The sequence below is a fragment of the Episyrphus balteatus genome, chromosome 3 (assembly GCF_945859705.1).
Source record: "Episyrphus balteatus chromosome 3, idEpiBalt1.1, whole genome shotgun sequence".
Lineage (NCBI taxonomy): Eukaryota > Metazoa > Arthropoda > Insecta > Diptera > Syrphidae > Episyrphus > Episyrphus balteatus.
In genome coordinates this window covers 14,516,321-14,537,336 of record NC_079136.1, presented here as the reverse complement: position 1 = coordinate 14,537,336, position 21,016 = coordinate 14,516,321, and the positions used below count along the sequence as shown (strand labels likewise).

The 21,016-nt window shown below is 29.4% G+C and overlaps 1 protein-coding gene across 11 annotated transcripts in view; it reads right to left on the bottom strand.

The window, feature by feature from the left end:
- LOC129915632 (tropomodulin) overlaps positions 1-21,016 on the bottom strand; it is a 175,792-nt gene that overhangs the window by 2,162 nt on the left and 152,614 nt on the right. For 7 of the 11 annotated variants that reach the window (XM_055995256.1, XM_055995259.1, XM_055995258.1 and 4 more), the window contains 5 exons: positions 16,192-16,483; positions 15,906-16,126; positions 15,598-15,849; positions 15,385-15,532; positions 10,485-15,115 (listed from right to left, as the gene is read on the bottom strand). In XM_055995256.1, the coding sequence (XP_055851231.1) occupies positions 10,599-15,115; positions 15,385-15,532; positions 15,598-15,849; positions 15,906-16,126; positions 16,192-16,483 (5,430 nt within the window). In that variant the 3' untranslated portion in view covers positions 10,485-10,598. Of the gene's footprint in view, positions 1-1,659; positions 1,915-2,600; positions 2,623-3,318; positions 3,689-7,543; positions 7,881-10,484; positions 15,116-15,384; positions 15,533-15,597; positions 15,850-15,905; positions 16,127-16,191; positions 16,484-21,016 lie in introns of those variants that run through there. The other 4 variants (XR_008772337.1, XM_055995264.1, XR_008772338.1 and 1 more) reach the window with 4 other exon arrangements.

The following is a 21,016-nucleotide window of genomic DNA, read 5'->3' as shown; positions in this document are numbered from 1 at the left end:
GTGTAGAATATATTCATACTTAAAGTGTTAATTACTGCGTTTGTTTGGAAAGTAAAGTGGAATTAAAAATTTATTTCTGATCGATTGTCTAATTGTGTATGCTATGAACCAATTTTGATTGAAAAAAAATTATTGGCCTGTTCTTGGGAGGGTAAAAAGTACGGAAGCCATATTTGACTTCGTATGCATTAAAGGGTACAACAATTTGTTAAATTTTTTTGTTGGAAAATTTTGTTCCTTTACATTATTATTTTACTTGGAAACTATGTTTTACATCAGAAATGGAGCCCCTTCGCTTTTAGAGACATTTTGCTCATGTTAACCCCATTTCCAGCGGCGTAACCACAAAAATTTTAGGGGAAGGGGGGCTCACCTATAATATTTTTCAATCATTTTATTACTTTTTAGTTTTTGTAAGATCTGGGAGTGGGTAAAAATGTTGGAGGAAGACTTACTTCGACAGTGGAAAGAATTTGAACCAGAAAATATATATAACGGAAAAAACAAATAGCTTTTCTCGGTTCCATGGCTTAAAATGAGCCAAATTTGAATTAATTCTTAACCTTTTGTAATGCAATGCATTTATTTTACTTTATTTTGTTTTTAAATGATAAATATTTATCTTTTGATAATTTTAATTGTCTTCTTTACATAATCTGAACAAATAAAATTAGTAAAATTTCTTACCCCTTAATGCACACGAAGCCAAATTTGGCTTATAAACCAATTTTTTAAACAAATTAATTTAAACAAACTTTTTTAATGAAAACCGTTTTGAAACAACCCAAAGAACCAATGTAAAGCATTTTTTAATTTTTTCGTCCGCTAATATTAATTCATGCAGTAGAGGGTTAATTGTTTATAAAAAACTTAATGTAAATTAAAAAAATGTGTATAAAATAGATTGAAATTGCACGAAATAAAAATTAAAATACTTATGGAAATTTTTTTTTCTCGGAGTTTAGTGGTCTTTTTTTTTATTTTTTGGTTGAAAGAAAAAAATAAAGAAAGAAAAAAAAACTTTAAACTTTAAAGAAATTGTTTGTTCACACAATTCTTTATGGTACAGTGAAATCGGACCAATGAAAACGACATTGCATTTTTCGAAATCACTTGTAAACAGTAAAATTTATGAAAATAACCTACATTATAAGTCCCAACTGAAAACGTGCAATACCTTAAGTCGACTTCAGAAAATAAATTAGTTTTAAGTTCAGGATACAGTGAAATAGGTTTTTATTGTTAACTAAAAAATTATGATGTTTTGAGTTAATATGCATTCATATTAGATTAGATTTTAGATTACTTTTTTTTAATAAGATGGATAGATTTTCTATTTACATCATAGGGCTTTATAGAACAATTCTAAGTTTATTAACTACAAAGATTGATTTAACCAAGACGAAAAATAAAGTAGTTAATATGTATATTTGTATTTAACATTTCACCTCCTTAATGTACTTATATTACATAAAAATATAATACTTAATACAGTGTTTAATAAGAAGATATTAAAAAATGAGAAAGTTTAGCAGAAAAGTTGTATGTGAAAAAAATAAAATAATACAAAGCATAGTAAAAGCGTACTAAATAAACCATAAGTAAGCATTTAAAAAAAAAATTCTAATTGTATTGCGAAAGTAAGTAAGTTATACGTACTGTTTTTCGTTCGATCGGAGTTTGGGATATTTTTTGCTTGTTTTTATTTAAAATTTTTTTTGTAATTATCATTTTTTTAAAAAAGATTTTGAATTATATTTTATTTAAATAAGATGAAGGTATGTAGGTTATCAAGGTGTATTTTTTATTTGTTTAAAATTATTTTTTGTTTAATTGTTGTTTTTATTTTTTATATTTGTTTTGGAGACAACAAGATGCTCGCTTATTTACGCTGGTTCAGGCGGGAAACACGTACTGGAAGAAAAACAAAAAACAAAATTTGGAAGAAAAAAACAATTGATTAGTCAAAATTACATAAAACAAAATTTTGGAAGGATAATACAAAGTGTTAATATTTTATAGTTATTCAAAAAAACAGTATATAACAACAATATTAGATTTATTAATTATTTTTTTTTTAATTTCGTCTAAATTTAAAAACAAAATATTGACGACACTGGAAAAAATCAGATGCAGCATTTTTCCCATGTTTATTTTATTGTTGGCACACACATTACTGAAAAAGATTTTATTTTATTTTTTTGAAAAGGGGATGTAAGATTTTTTAGGGGACGACACTCTTAAGATTAATTTTAGTATATTTTCACTCGAAAAATGTTAGCTTAAAAGATTAAGGGGAGATTTCATAGACAATTTATCGAATGTGATTGTCATTTTATCACATTTTTGTTTTTGGATTGACAGATATTCTTCGAAGTATTTAAGAAGATGACTATAGTAAAATTTGTTATAACTTTTTAACAGCAAAATAAATAAATAGAAGATGTACGAACTTTTTATAAATATCCTTATTTTGAGATTTGAATTTTTTTTTTTAAATCAGTTTTATGTCTATTTTAGAACATTCAGTTTGTTAATTTATTTTATTTATGTATTTTTTGGATCGGATCTGATTTTGTGTTTTTTTTTTTTTAGTTTTTATTTAACATCGAAGTTTATTTCCTAAAAATACATATAATTTTTTGTATCAGAATATGTAGTTTATTTAAATTAAAAAAAAAAATAATTTAAATCTTTGTTTGTGTTGTAGAAGGTAAGGATTTTTGTTATGAGTAAATGTCACACATTGGGTTGTAGTTAGTAAGCAAATTTTCACAGTGCAATCATGCTAAGCATTTAGTTGCTTTTATGCAATTTATTAACAAAATTTTTGAAAAACAAATCTGGGGCTAATTCACAATATGGACAGTTAATCGCTTGATAGGACTTTGATTCACCATTTTGTTGGTTTTAATTCAAATTTGTTGCATTTATTTTTTTAAATCACAAAACAAGGGATATTAATTCAAAATTTGTAACAGAACAAGTTCGTTAAAAATGTGAGTTTTAAATTTTTAGGAGTTGAAAGTTTTAAAAAAAATGTGTAGACCTATTGAAACGACTATTTTTTCACTACATCTGTCTCCGGTTATCTACAATTTATCCTCAAAATTTCTATCAAAATTATCAAGCGATTTACTTTTCCAACTGTGTCTTATTTTTAATTTTATAATTTAAAGAAATTTAAATGTAATTTCTTCTTTATAAAAGAAAACTAAAAGAGCAATGCTTTAGCGAAAAACTCTATAAATTTCTCAAAATTTGTTAGACGAAAGAAAATACAATATTTGAAAAAAATTCAAAAACTTTGATAGGTACCTTTATATCCTAAGCGATAATTTCATTTTTTTTTTTAATTTGACTTTTGGTTTATTTAAGGCCTAAATTTATATAGTGTTTTTACTTCTTTTTAATTTATTCAGTTTATATTATTATTTTACACGAGTTTATGGTTTTTATCAATTTATTATTTTTAGTGATAAATATCGTTCTTTTTTTTGTGTTGAAATGAGTATGAAAAAAAGGATATTTTTTTTTATTTCACTTAATGTTTATATTTTTAGTTTTATAATTTTTTTTTTTTGTTATTATATTTTATTATTTTAATTTATTCATTGAATTCTTGCTGATTTCCTATGCATATTATTGAAAAATCTGAACTTCAGACGTAACTCAAGATCTTTTCTTACTGTAAAATAAACATAACAAAAAAGAAAACAAACAGAAAAAAACAAAAAATATGAGAACATAAATCAATGGTGAATAAGTGTATTTTTGTGATAATGTATATAGATAAAATATTAAATAAATATTTTGGTGTTATATAAAAATGTATTACAATGTATTTATTAGAAATTAGAAACAATAGAAGGTATATATCTGTGGAGAGAAATAAAATTATGTGTACAATTTCAGAGAACAAAAAAACATAGAGAATCATCAGACAACAATTTTTTAAGAAGAAGTGCAATGATGGTGATATCAGTGTGGGTTGCCATCACACTTTTTTTTTTTTTGAAGAGGATTGAACAATTTTTTTTTTATTAACACGGAAGTTTAAATTACACTGGTCAACAAGGTTTTTGCCACAAGAACCAAAGTTTACTTTTCTATATGTTTTTGATGTGCTAAACTCGAATCTGAAGTCAGAAAATATTGATTGGCCTCCGTTTTTGAAATATTACCGTTAGAAAATGCCGAAAAACGTCATTTTGGCTGTTTTCGAGGTTATGTTTTTATGTGGGGCAATTCATTTTGAAAAAAAATTATAACGGTGTCCATAAGAACTGGTTTTATTCTTCCAAAAAATGTTTAAATCTTTCCGATATCTCTTTTACTGCCCGAGATATTAAAAAATTAAGTACCGGTCTTTGACTCAGAAGCGGCACTGGCCAACCAAATTAAACTTTTTTTGCCACAAGAACCAAAATATACTTTTCTAGAGGTTTTTGGGTTGCTGAACTCGAATCCGGAATCAGAAAAATTCTATTGGCCTCCGTTCTTGAAATATTACCGTTATAAAATGCAAAAAATGGTTTTTATTATAACGGTTATATTTCAAGAACAGAGGCCAATAGAATTTTTCTGATTGCGGATTCAAGTTTAGCAACCCAAAAACCTTTAGAAAAGTATATTTTGATTCTTGTGGCAAAAATTTTATGCCGAGGGACTCAAAATTTAGAATAAAATTAGTGTCTCTTTGGCTTCCTAACTTAAATTTAAGATATCTCGAGCAATAAAAGAGACATCGGGAAAATTAAAACAGTTTTTGAAAGAAAAATGTCTGTTCTTATAATCATCGGTACAAATTTGTTTATAATGAATTATCCCACATAAAAACAGAAGATCGAAAACAGCCAAAATGACGTTTTTAAGCATTTTATAACGGTAATATCTCAAAAACGGAGGCCAATCAAATTTTTCTGACTTCAGATTCGGATTCAGCACCCCAAAAAATACTAGAAAAGTATATCTTGGTTCTTGTGGCAAAAAAAAAGTTCAATTTTGTTGACCAGTGTTATATACAACAACAGACACCTGAAACAAAGAATTGATTCGGGTGGAAATAGAGACAGAATTTAGTTTTAATAAAAATGCAAAATTTTATATAGAACAATATATGTATGTTGATTTTAGTTCTTAGTTAAGGTTAGATATTATTTATTTTCTTATTTACATACTCGATGATACTAGAAAAACAAGCACAAATTATTTTGTTTTTTTTTTTTTCATGATTCCCTTTATTAAGGGTATTAGTTTGGAATAAAAAAAAAATTTGTATTAAAACAAAATGTTATTAAATTTAAAAAATGGAATCAGGGTTGTAAAAATTGATTTTTTTAATGCATTTTGTTCCATTACAAATTTAAAAAAAAATATTTATTGCAAATAAAAAATGTTTGCATTTAAAAAAATATTTATTGCAACTGAATAAACATTGCATAAAAAAAAATGTTTATTGCAACTGAAAAATATTTGCATTAAAAATTTTTTTTTCTGCAGTGAAATAAATTCAATGCAAAGTGTGTAAAATAAATATCTTTTTTTTTCGAATTTCTTACAATTTTGGCTATTTGGCCATAAATTAGCAATTTCAAATATAATATCGAGCCTAATGAAAGGCCAAATAGTCAAAATTTTAAGAAATTTGACCAACATTAAAAAAAAAAATATTTAATGCACACATTTTGCATTGATTTTTTTATTTTTTTTTCAATGCAGGAAATTTTTTATTTGCAGTAACATTTATTTTTAATGCAAATTTTTTTTACTTGCAATAAATATTTTTTTAATGCAAACAAATATGTTTCACTTGCAATAAAATTTTTTTTTTAATGCAAATTTTTTTTTTCAGTTTTAAAAACTATTTTTTTTAATTTTACAACTCTGTTTGCAATAAAAATTTTTCAATGCAAAATATTTTTTTTTAATGCAAATTTCAACTGCAATAACATTTTTCTAGTGAAAATTATGTTTTTTTTTGCGATACAATTTTTTTTAATGCAAGATTTTTTTTTAAACTTGTAATGGAAACCAAATGCGTTACAAAAAAAGACAACAACGTTGTTCTTTTTCAAAAATAGATAATTGAAAAAAAGAATTATTTAAAAATTGACGAATATACAATTGCAATGATTTTTGATCGTACCTACAGAAATTTTTACAAAATATTTCGTAATCGAAATTTCAAAAATTCAATTTTTAAAATTAAATTTAATTTAATAAAAATGAATCAAAAGATGGAGATTAATAAATTTTTAAAAATGGTATCAAAAAATGTAACAAATAATTTTTAATACTTCAGTACAATTTTACAGTGCAATCTGTTTTTTTTTTTAATACATATGTTTTGTGACATTTGCGACGATACCAACACAAATAAAAAGTGGTTCGCTTTTTATGTTCTAAAAAATTTAAAATAATCAAATTTAAAAGTTATTTTTAAAATTGCAAAAACACTTACATTTGTAGTAAAAATTCACGTAAATTAAAAAAAAAAAAAAAATTGGTTGTTGTTTTAAAAAACTATGTATTTTTCAACACCTTTAAACAAAATTTCAAGAAAATTCAGAAATCCATTTTGAAAAAATTAAGTTTTCAAAAAAAAAAAAAAATAGAAATATTTATGAAAAATCTAAATTAATATTTTTAGGCAGTTTTCTCAAAAAATAACACTCGAGTTTTTCTCATTAGAGCTGTTTTCGAGAGTTCTTTTTTATAATAAAAAAAAACAACCGAAATTAAAAAAAAAACATATACCTATATTTCTTTAATTTAAAAAAAATTTTAATGCATTTTATCATCAATTTTCTATATCATAAAAAATGATTAACTTTACATAACTAATGCTCTTTATTTCTATTTAATTGAATGACCAGTTAAATTTCAAAAAATGCTGTGTGTGCAAATTTTTTAACCCAGTAATATGATTGATACCAACCAATCAAAACATAAAGGACGCTATAAATCTGGCTATTAACTGAACTTTTCAATCATTTGACCAACTTAACGATGGCTTAAATACAAATAAAAAAAAAATGATAAATCTCTAGGTTATATGAAATGTTTTGTACATGGATATACAAACTATAACACACAACTCAACAAATCTCTCAAGAGCAAAACACACAAAATCCTTATCCAGCAAAAATTTTAAGCAGAGGAAGCAATCAAAAAACCACAAATCCACGAGCGCAGCGTAATAACAAAAAGGCAACAATAAGCTGGTATGTCAGTATTCCCAAGGGATGATGAGTTTTTGACAGTATGCAGTAGTTGTGTACAATTTCCTTCGTGAGCATCTCTATCGTAAAGGAGAACGTTATTATTTTGTAATAGGTATTTTGGTTGATATATATGGAGTAATAGCAGAGTGCACATAGAGAGAAAGTGTGTTTGTTTTTGAAAGTCCTTTTTCCAAAAAAAAAAAAAGGTATTGAGGTAGTTACATTTTCTATATACAATCGTGTCCTTTTGTGTGTTTGGTTTTTTTTTTTGTGTAAATTTTGACATCGTCTGATGTTTTTCTCTAAAATGAACTCACATATGGGTTTTGATGTTATCGTCAAGCGATGGCGGTGGTTCTTGTGGCGACGACGAAGTTAAAATATTTTCATCCTCATTGTCATCATCATTGTTATCGTTGTCATTCTCATTCTCATCGTCGTCGTCGTCAGGAACCACATCACCACCCCGAACTACAATGTTATCGGGATCAATTTCGACATCATAATCCACTGGTGGTTGGGGCGATGGAGATGGTGACGGAGATGGCGACGACATGGCAAGCCTTCTATCAATCTCACTTGGTTGTAATTCGACATTGCTCTCGGGTAATATTAACAATGGTAGTTTTGGCTTCAATTTTTGAACACGTACAACTACGCACACAAATATTTTGTTTGTTTGTTTTGGTTTTTGTTTATTTTTTTTTCATTTTTTACAACAATAACGATTTATAAATGAAATAAATTTTCTTAAAAAAATAAATCTAAACTATCAATTTTTGTATTGTTCTTAGGTAAATTTTGAAATAAGAAAAATTTTATTAAAATAAGCAAATAATTCATTTTTAAAACAAATAGATACAATATTTACACATGTTAATTTATGGTTTTAAATGTTGTAAAAAGATTCGAATATTAGGTGGTTGAATTTCGTTTTTTTATATTTTATAAAAGTTGGTTAATTTACGAGAAAAATGCATGATTAAATATGGAAAGCACGAAAAGCACGAAGAACAGAAATGTGTAGATTGTATTTGGTTTGGTTTTCTTTTGTTATTAAGTATGGAAATGGTGTAAAAAGTTATATTTTTAAGTATCTATATTTTTTTCCATTGATTTTGTATATTATGTAAATAATTCTAGAAAGAAAAAATCATCCCTCTGCAACAATATTATGAGTTACTATTAAGAATAAACACCCCAAATCTCCCGAGCTATATTTATTTTAAAATACAATTGGAATATTAAAATTTTTTTCAAAAATCCGTTGCATGACAATTCACGCAAAAATACTAAAGGAAAATATAATATCAAAGAGAAAACATTTGATTTATTTATTTTGTTAACAATCTCCGAACATAGAATTCAAAATATCTAAAAGTGAAACAATATTAGTTTTGAGTTGTTTTATACTTTAAAACAACCAGATATTCAAAGCTTATTCTTTGAACTACCACCTTTTAAAATCAGCTAATTAAATGCTAATTTGTTGCGTAAACCAAAAGTTTGTAGCTCGCATAGTTTTTGTGTTATCGAATTTTCCGCTAAAATAGGTCCGAAGTTAGCGAACAAAATCCAAAATTTTAGCTTTTTAAATGCTTTTCAATTCCACAAACTTGGTTTTTATAGTCTCAAAAGTATTTTTGTTATTCAAAATTCCGCTAAAATAAGACTGAAGTTAGCAGACGAAAATACGAATATTTCTATTTTTTGTATGTCCAAAATTGTAGGTAATTAAATGCTAATTTGCTGTGCAAAAATTAATTTTTGAAACTTAAAGTTTCAGAAGTGTACTTTCGGCTTGATCAAGCCAGTGGTGGAGGCATTTTTAAAATATAACTTTTTTTTAATATTTTTTTTTCCTAGTAATTGAAGCTTTTCAAAACAGTCTAATGCCCAATTTATTCACTCTCTATTATATTTTAAAAGCTCCATGAAAAATTAGAAAACTGTCAAATCATATACAAATTTTAAAAATTGGGCCTAACACATTTAAAAATATTCAAGGTTTTGATTAAAAAAGTAGCTCAAAAGTAAGCTTTGAAAATCCAAAAAAATGCGAAATTCAATTTTATTTTTTTTTTTATAGAAATTTCAAGTAACCTAGACTCAGATGAAAGGCGAAAGCCTAGATTTTGTAGATGGATCAGTTTTCTTGTTATTCAAGATTTCGCTAAAATAAGACGAAACCTCATAATGTAACGGTCAAAATTTTCAAAAAAGTTGTATTTTCTAAACTTTAAATTGGAATAGAAAATGACTGAGAGGGGCTACAAAATTAATTTCTGCTCAACAAAATTTTGTTTGAAAAGCTATATTTTCTAGAAAAGAAATTTAAAAAAAAAAAATTGTCCTTAAGAGCTAAAATGATCAACGACAAGAAAATTTGGGAACTTTTCGACATTTTAAGCATTCGAAACTTTTGTCAGAAAATTATAAAAAATGTTTATCTGGCAAAAGTAATATAAAATTGAATTATTAAAATAAAATTACTAACAAATGACAGTAACTAGTACTATCTGCATACATATGTTTAGTTTACAAACGTACGAGATCATTTTTGTTTTTAACTCAGAATATGCACCGTAGATCTTAAAGATTTGCCAAAACATTAAGTCTACAACCTTCACACTAATTGTTGGTTGATTTTGTATGTCTGTACGTGACGATCCTTTATTCCTAATATTTTGGCCCTTCAAAGATTAATGATGATTGACAAATATCTACAATTTAGAGGAAATACTTTAGATGAGACAGTCTAGCTACATAAGAAATAATAAGAAACATTTGTCTACACGTGACGGTGAAAAGGCACTTGAATAAGAAGAATGTTAAGTGTCAATTTCAAAAGTGTTGATATAAAAACTATAATAGAAGTTTTAAAAGAGTAAATAAATTAGATGTAAATCCAATTTAGGTATTCGCCTTAAAAATATAATTTACAAAATGGTTCAAATTAAAAACTTTAAGATTACATAACGACTAATTTTCAGTAAAAATAAAATTTATTCGGCTTACAAACCAAATAAACTCGAAAGGATATTTTCAGTATCGCCAGTATTGACTTTTATACATAAAATAAACAAATAATTACAATAAACTCAATTCGATGCAAAAAAAAAAAACAGACAAAAATGACTAACAATTTTAAGAGACGACATTTGAAAGATTTTTCAAACTCTTTCACATTTAAAAATCGACAGCTCACGAGGGCCAGAAAAAAAAACTCATTTCAGGAAAAACCATTTTTACCTTTTTCAGTTAAAAGTTTTTGAAATGAAATGAACTCAGCTTTAGAGAAAGAAATCTAGTGTAACAAAATATAAGTTCGAAATTCACATTTCTCGTCAAAACACTGATTTATTATTTGTTTTAAATTTCTTTCTCATCGTTGCCACGTGGAATTTTCGATCTTACACCAGTGCTACGTGACCCTCGTCTTGTATTAGAAGATGATGAAGTGTTTGTCGATGAAGATGATGGCAAGCGATGACTTTCAGTGAAACGATCTTCAGTTGTTATAACATCACGAACACGATTCTTTAACGCTTTAATTGTATCCATGATATTGATTCGTTTTTTCGGAGATGGGTCAATAGCATCAGTTGCAGTTGTAGTTGAAGCAGATGATGATAATGTATCAAGCGTTGTTGGCTGAGATGATTCTTCAATTGTTAATGATTCATCTTCATCATCGGTTGGGTCAGAAACTTGATATTGATATGGTGATAGAAGATTTTTCGTTGGTCTTGATGATCTCTTTTCGATTGGAGAAATTCTAAACGATCTAGGATCATCTCGAACTCGAGAGATTTTTATCATTGGTTTGTCAATTATGTCCCTGTTTGAGTATCTTGAAGCTACTCTAGAAGTTGATGGTAGTTCACTGATACCAGATGGAGATATATTCAACTGCAAAGTGGTAGTGTGAGTTGAAGGTGATGCAGGCCTGTTCAAGACATGATCAATTGACAAATGGCTATGAGCCGTTGATGGTACATAAGTATAAGGCCTTAAGGCTGATTGATTTCGAGAAATCGATGATTGAATAGAAGTTTGAAGGGAAGAATCTTGATATTTGTGAGATTCATGTGCGCTACGATCAGTGATCTTCGATCGTTGAAGAAGTTCTTCAGTAGATTTGTAATGGGAACGGGATGCTGAATGATCAGCTAAAGTTGAAGATTTATAATAGGATTTATCAATCATTGCAGAAGCTTGAGAAAGATCATAAGAAGATGGGAATTTCTCTGGAGGATGTGTATCAATCGATCTAGAATGATCATCTTTGTAGCGATCAGAAAATTTACTTCTTGGAAGCAGGGATAGTTTTTCTCTAGGTTTTTCTACTGGCTTAGGTAAGTCGATGGTGTAATGAGAAGCTGAATAGCGATCAGAGTATTTGCTATATGAAGTATCAGTTAGATCTTCCATTGAAGAATAGACAGTTGATTTTGCTATTGGTTTCGATACGTCAAGGCTGTATTTTGAACCGCCTGAAGACTGAGGAAGATCTTCGGTAGAAGAGTAAACCGAAGCAGTGCTAACAACTGCTTTGCCATCCTTGTATCGATCAGAGTACTTTGTGTATGGAATATCTTCCATAGACGAATAGACTGATGTTGTTTCAACAGTTTTGATTAAAGTTCCTAAATGACGATCAGAAAACTTTGATCGTGATAGATCTTCAATTGAAGAATATACAGAAACCTTTCCGATTTTAGTTCGGTTCGATGTTGAGACACCTTCTCCCATTTCAGCAGCTTTTGATAGATCAAGAAGTGTCTGTTCAGATGCTCTAATAAGATTGCTAGATAAAGATTGCCACATATTTGCTGATTTTATAGAAGTTGTTGTAGCTCTATCCCTTTCTGAAGTTGAAACTTCTGCAATAGATTTGTAAGCTTTATCAATAAACTTAACATGTTCTTCACTTTCAATAGTAGTTCGTGATATAGCAGAAACTTTTTCAACAGCTGTGAATTTTGTTTCAAATCGAGCTTCAGCAGCAACTGAAGGTTTGGGCCCTTCTGCTAAGGGAATTTCTATCTCAGTTCTAACTGATTCACTTACTTCTTCCATGATTTTCTGTGGCTCTTCTTTAACTTTTTCTGGCTCTTTTTCAAGTGTTGGTGGAGCTGTCAAAATCGATTTTGATACTTCAGTTGCTTTCTGCATAGTTTCTTCAAGATCTTTGATGGTGTTATCGACGTCAGGAGCCTTTATCAAATCTTCCTCAAGTCCGAAGGTCTTACTTTTAGTTTCTGGCCTACTATGATCATGAAGAACCGGATAAAGCAACATCAATACCTCATTAATAGGCTTAGATGATGGCTTGACAACTACTCTATCACCACCTCCAATATTGATACTCTTCGGTCGAGGTAAATATGGCACTCGGCGAAGACCAGGGAAGATATAATCATGTTCAAGGGACGAAAAAATTAATGGAGTTTGAGTTGTATCTTCCAAAGTTTGTATTGGTTCTTCTTCAATAGTTTGAGAAGCTGCTTCATCTTGAGGTATCTCAAACATAAACTGGGTAGAAATTTCTGATTTTTTGATCGGATCAATTGCAATGATTTCACCCTTTTTGATTGAAAGTAGAGACATGGGATTTGGTTTGGGTATAGATTGAGTTGAAGCTTCTGTCATTTTGACAGGATCAATTTTTTGAGAATCGGCTTTCTTCACCGATAAACGAAGTAAAGGAGAAGCTTTTGGTAAAGATTGGGTTTCTTTTTCGATTGTTTTAATCGGATCAATGTTGACAGTTTCACCTTTTTTGACAGTTAGTTGAGATAAGGTTAGAATCCTTCGATCTATTTTGGGAGGTTCAGGCTTTATTGGTTCTGGAGGAGGCTTAGAAACCTCAACAGGTTTGAGTTCTTCCTGTGGTTTCTCGATTTTTTCACTAATTTTATCAATGTTGGTGGTTTCGAATAACATTGATTCTATTGGGGCTTGAATTTCTGGAGTCTTTGCTTTTGCTGAAACCGTAGAAATAGGTTCGTTTACTTTCTCCAAAACTGGTTTGTCTAATTCTTTAGCTGTTTCTGGAGTAGAAGGTATTAATTTCTGAACTTCTGGAGTAGTTTTTTCTTCCTTCAATGCCAAATTCGAAGCAGCAGGGTTTTCCGAAGACGGAACTGTCGAAACAATTTCAGTTATCAACTCAGGAACCTCAGTAACCTCAGGAACCGACTCAATTCTAGGCAAGGGATTGATTTTTTCAGCAATTCTCTCAACTTTTGGTAATACAGAAAGTGGAAAAACTTCTTTAGCTACATCTTTATCTTTAAGTCCTAAAGTAATTGAAGGTTTTTCAAAAATTTGCTGCTGATAAAGAAGTGTTATTCCAACAGAATTTGGGGTTTTAATCAAAGGCAAAGGACGTCTTGGAGGAAGAGTTGTTGGCACTACTTCAGTAGGCTCTGAAATCTGAGTCAAAGACTCCAAAGGAGGTATAACCTGTGCAGGTCTTCGAACTTTTTGTGGTTTGACTTCGTCAGTGACCGAACTTAACGGCTCTCGAGCAATATCATCGATTCTCGATCGAAGACTTGCCATTTTTTCATCAGCCACTTCAGCAAAACTATCAATTTTAGCTCGAAGAAGTGTCATTTTATCTTCCAAGTGGCGACTTGGTGAAACACTTTCAGACAAACGATCCCTATCAATTGTAACTGGTTCAGAAGGTGCAGATTCTGGTTCAGCAGTTTTTTCCAATTTCTCAGGTAGTTCAACTGGTCTTTGGACAGTATCTATTTCAAGAGCTTCAGGTGAATCAATATCAATAGCTCGTGAGATATTACTGTGTCGAAGTTCACCGATCTTTGGCTTGCGAGTGGGAGAAATTTTCTTTTCGAATAATGGCGTTACATCACCTTCGTTTTGTTCAGCTATTTGAGAAAATTCAACTGCTGGCTTTTCAGATTTAGTTGAAGGTTCATCAAGCGATTGATAGGGGGTTGGAGGAACTTTAATGATCTTGGCCTCAGGTTTTGTTTCTTTGGCCGGAGATTTAGCCTTAACGGGAGAAATTCTTTCTTTTACAGGGGATTGGGCCTTAACTGGAGAAACTGTTTCTTCGCCAGGTGATTTTGGCAAAGATTCTTCAAGTGATGGGTACGGAGTTGGTGGAACTTTGTAGGTTTTGGTTGGAGAAATTCTTTCTTTAACAGGGGACCTAGCTTTGACGGGAGAAATTCTCTCCTTGACATTGGATTTAGCTTTAACCGAAGAAATTGTTTCTCCGACAGGGGATTGAGCTTTAACTGGAGAAATTCTTTCTTCAACAGGGAATTTAGCCTTTACTGGAGAAGATCTTTCCTTTTCAGGAGACTTAGTTTCCTTCAAAGAAGGCTTTTCCTCAACATTTGGTTTTGGAGAAATTGATTTAACTTCTTCGACAGTCTTGATAACTGGTTTATTTTCCTCAACTAGTTTTGAAGGTTCTTCAGTTTTAACAGGAGTAACTTTTTCTTCAACTTCTTTTATGGGTTTTTTGTCTACACTTGGGTTCGGAGAAACTGCTTTTACTTCTTCGATATTCTTGATGTCGGGTTTCTTTTCTTCTTCTTGTTTTGGAGGCTCTGCAGTTTTAATCGGAGAAACTTTTTCTGCAACTTCTGTTACAGGTTTTTTAATAGCTCCAAGATTTTGAGGAACTTCCAATGAAATCTCGCCTCTTATAGCACGATCATCTTGTTTCTGACTTACCAATGATGCTATTAAATCTGATTTCGAATCGATTCTCTCTTGCGGTGTTAATACAAGATGAACTGGTTTAGGTGAATTAGCTTTTTGCATTGACAGCAAGTTTTTGCGTCTGCTAGTTGGTGATGGTGTTTTCGATAATGAATTACCTTTTCTTAATTCATGCTCATCTAAATAATAATAATATAAATGCCAAAGGAAGATGACGAATGTTTATATATTTGAAAAAAAAAAGAACTTAAAAAAATGTTCTGAATGATTCTTAAAAACTAAAGGAAATTTAAGGGGAAGCTGAGAAGTGAAAACCAACGATGAAGATCCATCAAAGCTGAAAATAAGAACTTAAAACTAAAAATTGCCTTCTTCGGAATTGTCCTAAAATGTTTCTGAAAATTCTTAACAATTTTTGAAATCAAAATAATTCTTAACAAAAACTTACTCCTGTCGATATTGCGCTGCAGATGGGCGGCAACTCTGTGACGGGCATCATTGAATTCCAAATGAAGACCCAATCTGAGCAGGGATGTGTTCTTTTCCACTAAATCCGTAATCTCCATCTCGATTTTATTACCAAGAACTGTTGATCGCTATTAAATTTTTTATTCAAAAATAGTTTTAGAGAAATTTTGGTCAAACATGGTTGCCAACTAACCTGATTTGAGGCTCTAAATTCTTCAATTGTACGTGCTTTGAGTAATGATTTAACCAAAGTCACAATCACTGGGGGACTAATGAAATTTGTTTCGACATTTAATACTCTCAGGGTTTTGCTTTTTTCAATAGCTTCTGCCAATAAGAGAGCTGTTTTATCGGTTAGACCGACATTTGTTAATGATAAAACTTCCAGATGTTCATTTTGGGGCAGTGCGGCGAACAATTGCTCGTATTTCTCATCGGATATATTCTAAGAAAAAATCATACAGATTTTATCAGAATTCAAGGGGTTTTAAGAAGCTTTACCTTAATATTATTCAAATTCAGTTCAATCAATTTAGGATCATCATCTTTAACTCGCTTAACAGATTCTTCAATATCTGTTGTATTGGGCGGATCCATTGGATATAATTTTTGTGTTGTAGATTTTGTAATACCATCCCAGCCCATACCAATTGGTTGGCCTTTGTTTAAAAGTGAGGCATGGTATTGATCTTGATTCATCATTGAATGGAAACCGAGAATAGCTAAGAAACAAAATTAGTGAAAATTATTAACAAATTTGTCTAAGGGTGACTAAATGATTTCATACCAGCCAAATCAATAATTTCTTCTTGTGTGGCATCACTTAAAGCATGTTCATATTCTTCACCCATATCAATGGCAATTTGTTCTTCGGCTGCTAATTCTCGATCGTCTCGTGGTGGTGGGACCCATTTTTTGCCACGAACTGTACCTTTAACGAATGGCTCGATTTCAGGCAGATCGGGTGTTTCAAGGGCCTCTTTGTTAATGTGTTCGATCAGCTTCTTCCTATCCAATGGTCCTGTGGGATCTTTTTTACATTCATAGCTGCAACGTTGATTTGGTGGTAGGAAGTTGTCCTACGGGAATTAATAAAAAAAATATGTGTTATTTTTTAAGTTTAATATTCTTATAGGTATCTATAAACGTTCATGAAGTTTTTCGTAATATTTCTTATAAGTGGCTTATACCTAGCTAGTTTTTTAAAAAAAATCTTTAGGTACCGTTTACGTTAGACATAAAATCGAAATTTCAAACTTTTTATTTTTGTTTCTAAAAAGCTTGCGTATTATTTTAAGAACTTATTTCGATTTACTGAATAGTTTAATTTGTTTTTTAATTTGTAACAAATTACAAGTAAACGTGAAAAAAAAAACTTATCAATTTGAGTTAGCCCAGGGAAATTAGTAATTTAAATCGCATTTTTCGCGGGACAAAATTTTTTTCATGGAATGTGTTCGGGTGGTTGTCCTTATCATAAAAGTCAATTTGTTGGCATAATTGGAGGTTGGGAACAGCCGCCATCTTGGAAAAGAGATTGGTATCGTTTTTATTGAATAGCTCCATTGTTATTCACTTTAACAAAAAATGACAAAGGTAAGACTTATTAACAATAAAATTATCTAAGAAATGATATACAAAACAATTCCGTGAGTTGATTAAATAAAATTTTATAGTTGGTCAAAGTGCGGGTTTGTATCGCAAGGTTGGGACAAAATGACATTTTTTCATATATCTGACGAACTTTTGATTTGTTTGGATAATTCTTCAAGAATGAATTGTAGTACTTATAATTACCTATAAAATGAGCCCACAATCGTTATGGTCACCATCGTATTGTAGAAGTAATCTAACTCCGAAACTCTCCATGTACTAGTCAAAAGTAAGAAAAAAGCTGTTTTTTTGCTAGTAGGCCGAGAAGATTTTGGGAGTAGAGGTATAACCAAAATATAAGTACGCAGTTTTGCAGCCATACGCGTGTTAATGTCGATTTCGAAGGTCTGACAACTCTAATTTTGTGCTTTATACGGTTTTTGGGGGGTTAAATAACGTAAGTTTTCCAGTTAATGTGAATGGGCTAAATTTATACTATTTGAAATTATAAATATACAAGCTGATGCTCTATTATTTTTCCTAAATCTGGACACCTCAATCTCGGCTATAGGGTTAATAGAACTCACGATATAAGCTTTTTTAACTAACCATATCAGGCTTTTCAATTCAAATAAACAAACAAAAATCTAAACAAAAAAAGCTTCTAAAACATAATCGTATAAACGGCTTATATATAGTTCTATTGGTCACATCCTCAAGATTGGGGTGTTCAGATTTAGGAAAAATAATAGAGCATCAGCTTGTATATTTATAATTTCAAATAGTATAAATTTAGCCCATTCACATTAACTGGAAAACTTACGTTATTTAACCCCCCAAAAACCGTATAAAGCACAAAATTAGAGTTGTCAGACCTTCGAAATCGACATTAACACGCGTATGGCTGCAAAACTGCGTACTTATATTTTGGTTATACCTCTACTCCCAAAATCTTCTCGGCCTACTAGCAAAAAAACAGCTTTTTTCTTACTTTTGACTAGTACATGGAGAGTTTCGGAGTTAGATTACTTCTACAATACGATGGTGACCATAACGATTGTGGGCTCATTTTATAGGTAATTATAAGTACTACAATTCATTCTTGAAGAATTATCCAAACAAATCAAAAGTTCGTCAGATATATGAAAAAATGTCATTTTGTCCCAACCTTGCGATACAAACCCGCACTTTGACCAACTATAAAATTTTATTTAATCAACTCACGGAATTGTTTTGTATATCATTTCTTAGATAATTTTATTGTTAATAAGTCTTACCTTTGTCATTTTTTGTTAAAGTGAATAACAATGGAGCTATTCAATAAAAACGATACCAATCTCTTTTCCAAGATGGCGGCTGTTCCCAACCTCCAATTATGCCAACAAATTGACTTTTATGATAAGGACAACCACCCGAACACATTTCATGAAAAAAATTTTGTCCCGCGAAAAATGCGATTTCATGCCCATATTTTGACTAATTTCCCTGAGCTAGTAGGTATTAAAATTTTATAATATATCTACATATATGATATGAATCATTAAATAAAATTAAATCTCCCCGCGAGTGCTTAGAGAAAAAAAATCAAAAATATGTATTCACATGTTATAAATAATGTTTAAATTGTGGATACAAAATACATTTTCATTTTATTCCACTTAATTTAATTGAAAAATCTTTCCAGGAAAGTTTTTCAGATCTAAAACTGAAACCAAATTGACCAAGATCCACATTAAATTGAATTTGGGAAATTATATTGTGAACACAAATTGAAGTCAACTTTGTTCAAGAACTCGACATGCTAGCTATCAAACAAAAATTCTATCTTAATATTTTCTGTCTTAAGCCTTGTACGCTGCTGAAGAAAAACGAACTATTTTCTTCCTATTCTTAAGAGTCGATATCGAAAATGCTAACGAAATAATCACTCCTATTACGGTAGGCACACCTCTTTTTTGTGACGCACACGGGTGAGAATTTGGTTTGTACTTTTTCACATCGCTAGAACTTTTTTCAGTCTCAATATTTTATAGAGAATCATACATGAAGTTAATGTAGAATTTTCCGAGGAATTTGAATATTTTATTTACAATTCCAAAAAAATATATTTCCACCGTTATAAAGAGACTTTTTTGTGACCACTTTTTTGAAAAATCCTTTTTTTTTATTTTTGTCTTGCCAAATTCGCACCGGGTGTGAGGGTTAAATCTCTCAATCTTTTACTCAAAAACTTCTCATTTTTTAAATTTTTAGATGATTTTGATTTCGTTAATATTCTTATTTACTTAATAATAATAGCAATTTTAAAGGATTTAGTAAAATGCTAAAGCCATTTTAGTAAGTTACTAAGTCGGAAAACAGACTGATTTTTAGCTTAATAAATAACTAAAATGGCCTTAGCATTTTACTAAATCGTTTACAATTTTTCACCAATGTCTTTATCTATTTCAGATTACAAAATAATTTTCTCAATAACGTTTCTCCGCTCGGATTGATTCATACTTTTGTAATTTCTTGATTTCTCGCCTTTTTTAGCTGTTTCTCTCTTCATTTCGAAATGTGTTTTATACTTTTCTATTTTTTTTTTTTTCAAGTTGATCCTAGAATTTCTCATTCAGTTAATTAAATTATATTTGACCACAAAACAAAACAAATACAAATTTAAAGTCAGAAAATACAAAATAACGGGTGTGACTTTTCTTACAAAAGCAAAATAGTATAAAATATTAATTTTGGAATAAAAATTAATTAATTTTGGAATAAAAATCAGCGCTATCAATGCTGAAAAGCAATCTGTTTTCTTGAAACTTAGTGATTCTTTAAGGTATATGATAAATAAAGTTGATGTCCAAGAAGTTTCACGAAAATGTCACAATATGTCTCCAATCGGTTTTCTTGCCGCAAAAATCATAGATATTTTCAGAGTAACAGTTATTAATTTTAAATAGCTGAACTATATCTGTAAGGATTCTAACAAGCTCAGGAATTCAGTTTTTATGAAGAGCTCATTGATTAAATGGCTCAGCAAATTTAGTTAATATTCTATTGAAATCAAAGATGAAATTTTGCTGAACGGCCTGTAATTTATATTAATTTTGATATTTACTATTCCGCCTTCACAGACGATTCTTCAAAAATTTTTTGTTACGACGGTTTTGACAGATACCGTTAATAAAAAAAATTTTTGCTTAGTTATTTCGAAATTTACGTAGTAAAAAAAAAAAGTTTAAATAATTTAAGTAGTTTAATTGGGCTTTTTTGGTCAAATTGATTTGTTTATGTAAATAAAAAATTAAAACATAAATTTTTGTCTAAAAAACTAAATTTTGATTAAAAATACCTAATAAAAAAAAAAAAAATATATATAAAAAAAAATTCAATACAAATAAAAAAATAATGTAAGTTAAAAATATTCTAATTTTAATATTAAAACGAATTAAGCAATTGTTATTTTATATATGTATGTAGACGTAATAATAAAGCGCCCCTGAAGATGCTGAGAAACTCCAGCGAAACGTCGGGACAAAAATTTATGTTTTAATTTTTTATTTATACATAAACAAATCAATTTGACCAAAAAAGCCCAATTAAACTACTTAAATTTAAATAATTTATTTTTGTGTATAAATACAAAAATTCAAACAAAAAGCTAGCTAATATTTATTTTTAGGCGCATTCCTAAAATCCAAAAATAAAACCCCGTTAGTTTATGCACGAAAAATATTTTTTCTGAATTTCGTAGTTATTACATAAATTTGCTTGTTTTTCAAAAAAGCCGAACTTTCAACATTAACTGCCAATTAAAAACTATTGGTGCTATTTATTAGAAATATGGCGCATTATTTCGATAAAGCAATTCTTAAAGATTATGTTATATGTTTTTTACAGCTTTTGGGCGATCTTTTTCGGTTTGTTACAGAAATGTCACATGGGGCTACAAGGGGTTAATATACTGAATTTTGTATTTCACTGTATTTGTAATTAAAAAAACTTCCAAAACTACCACTCCGAAAAATATG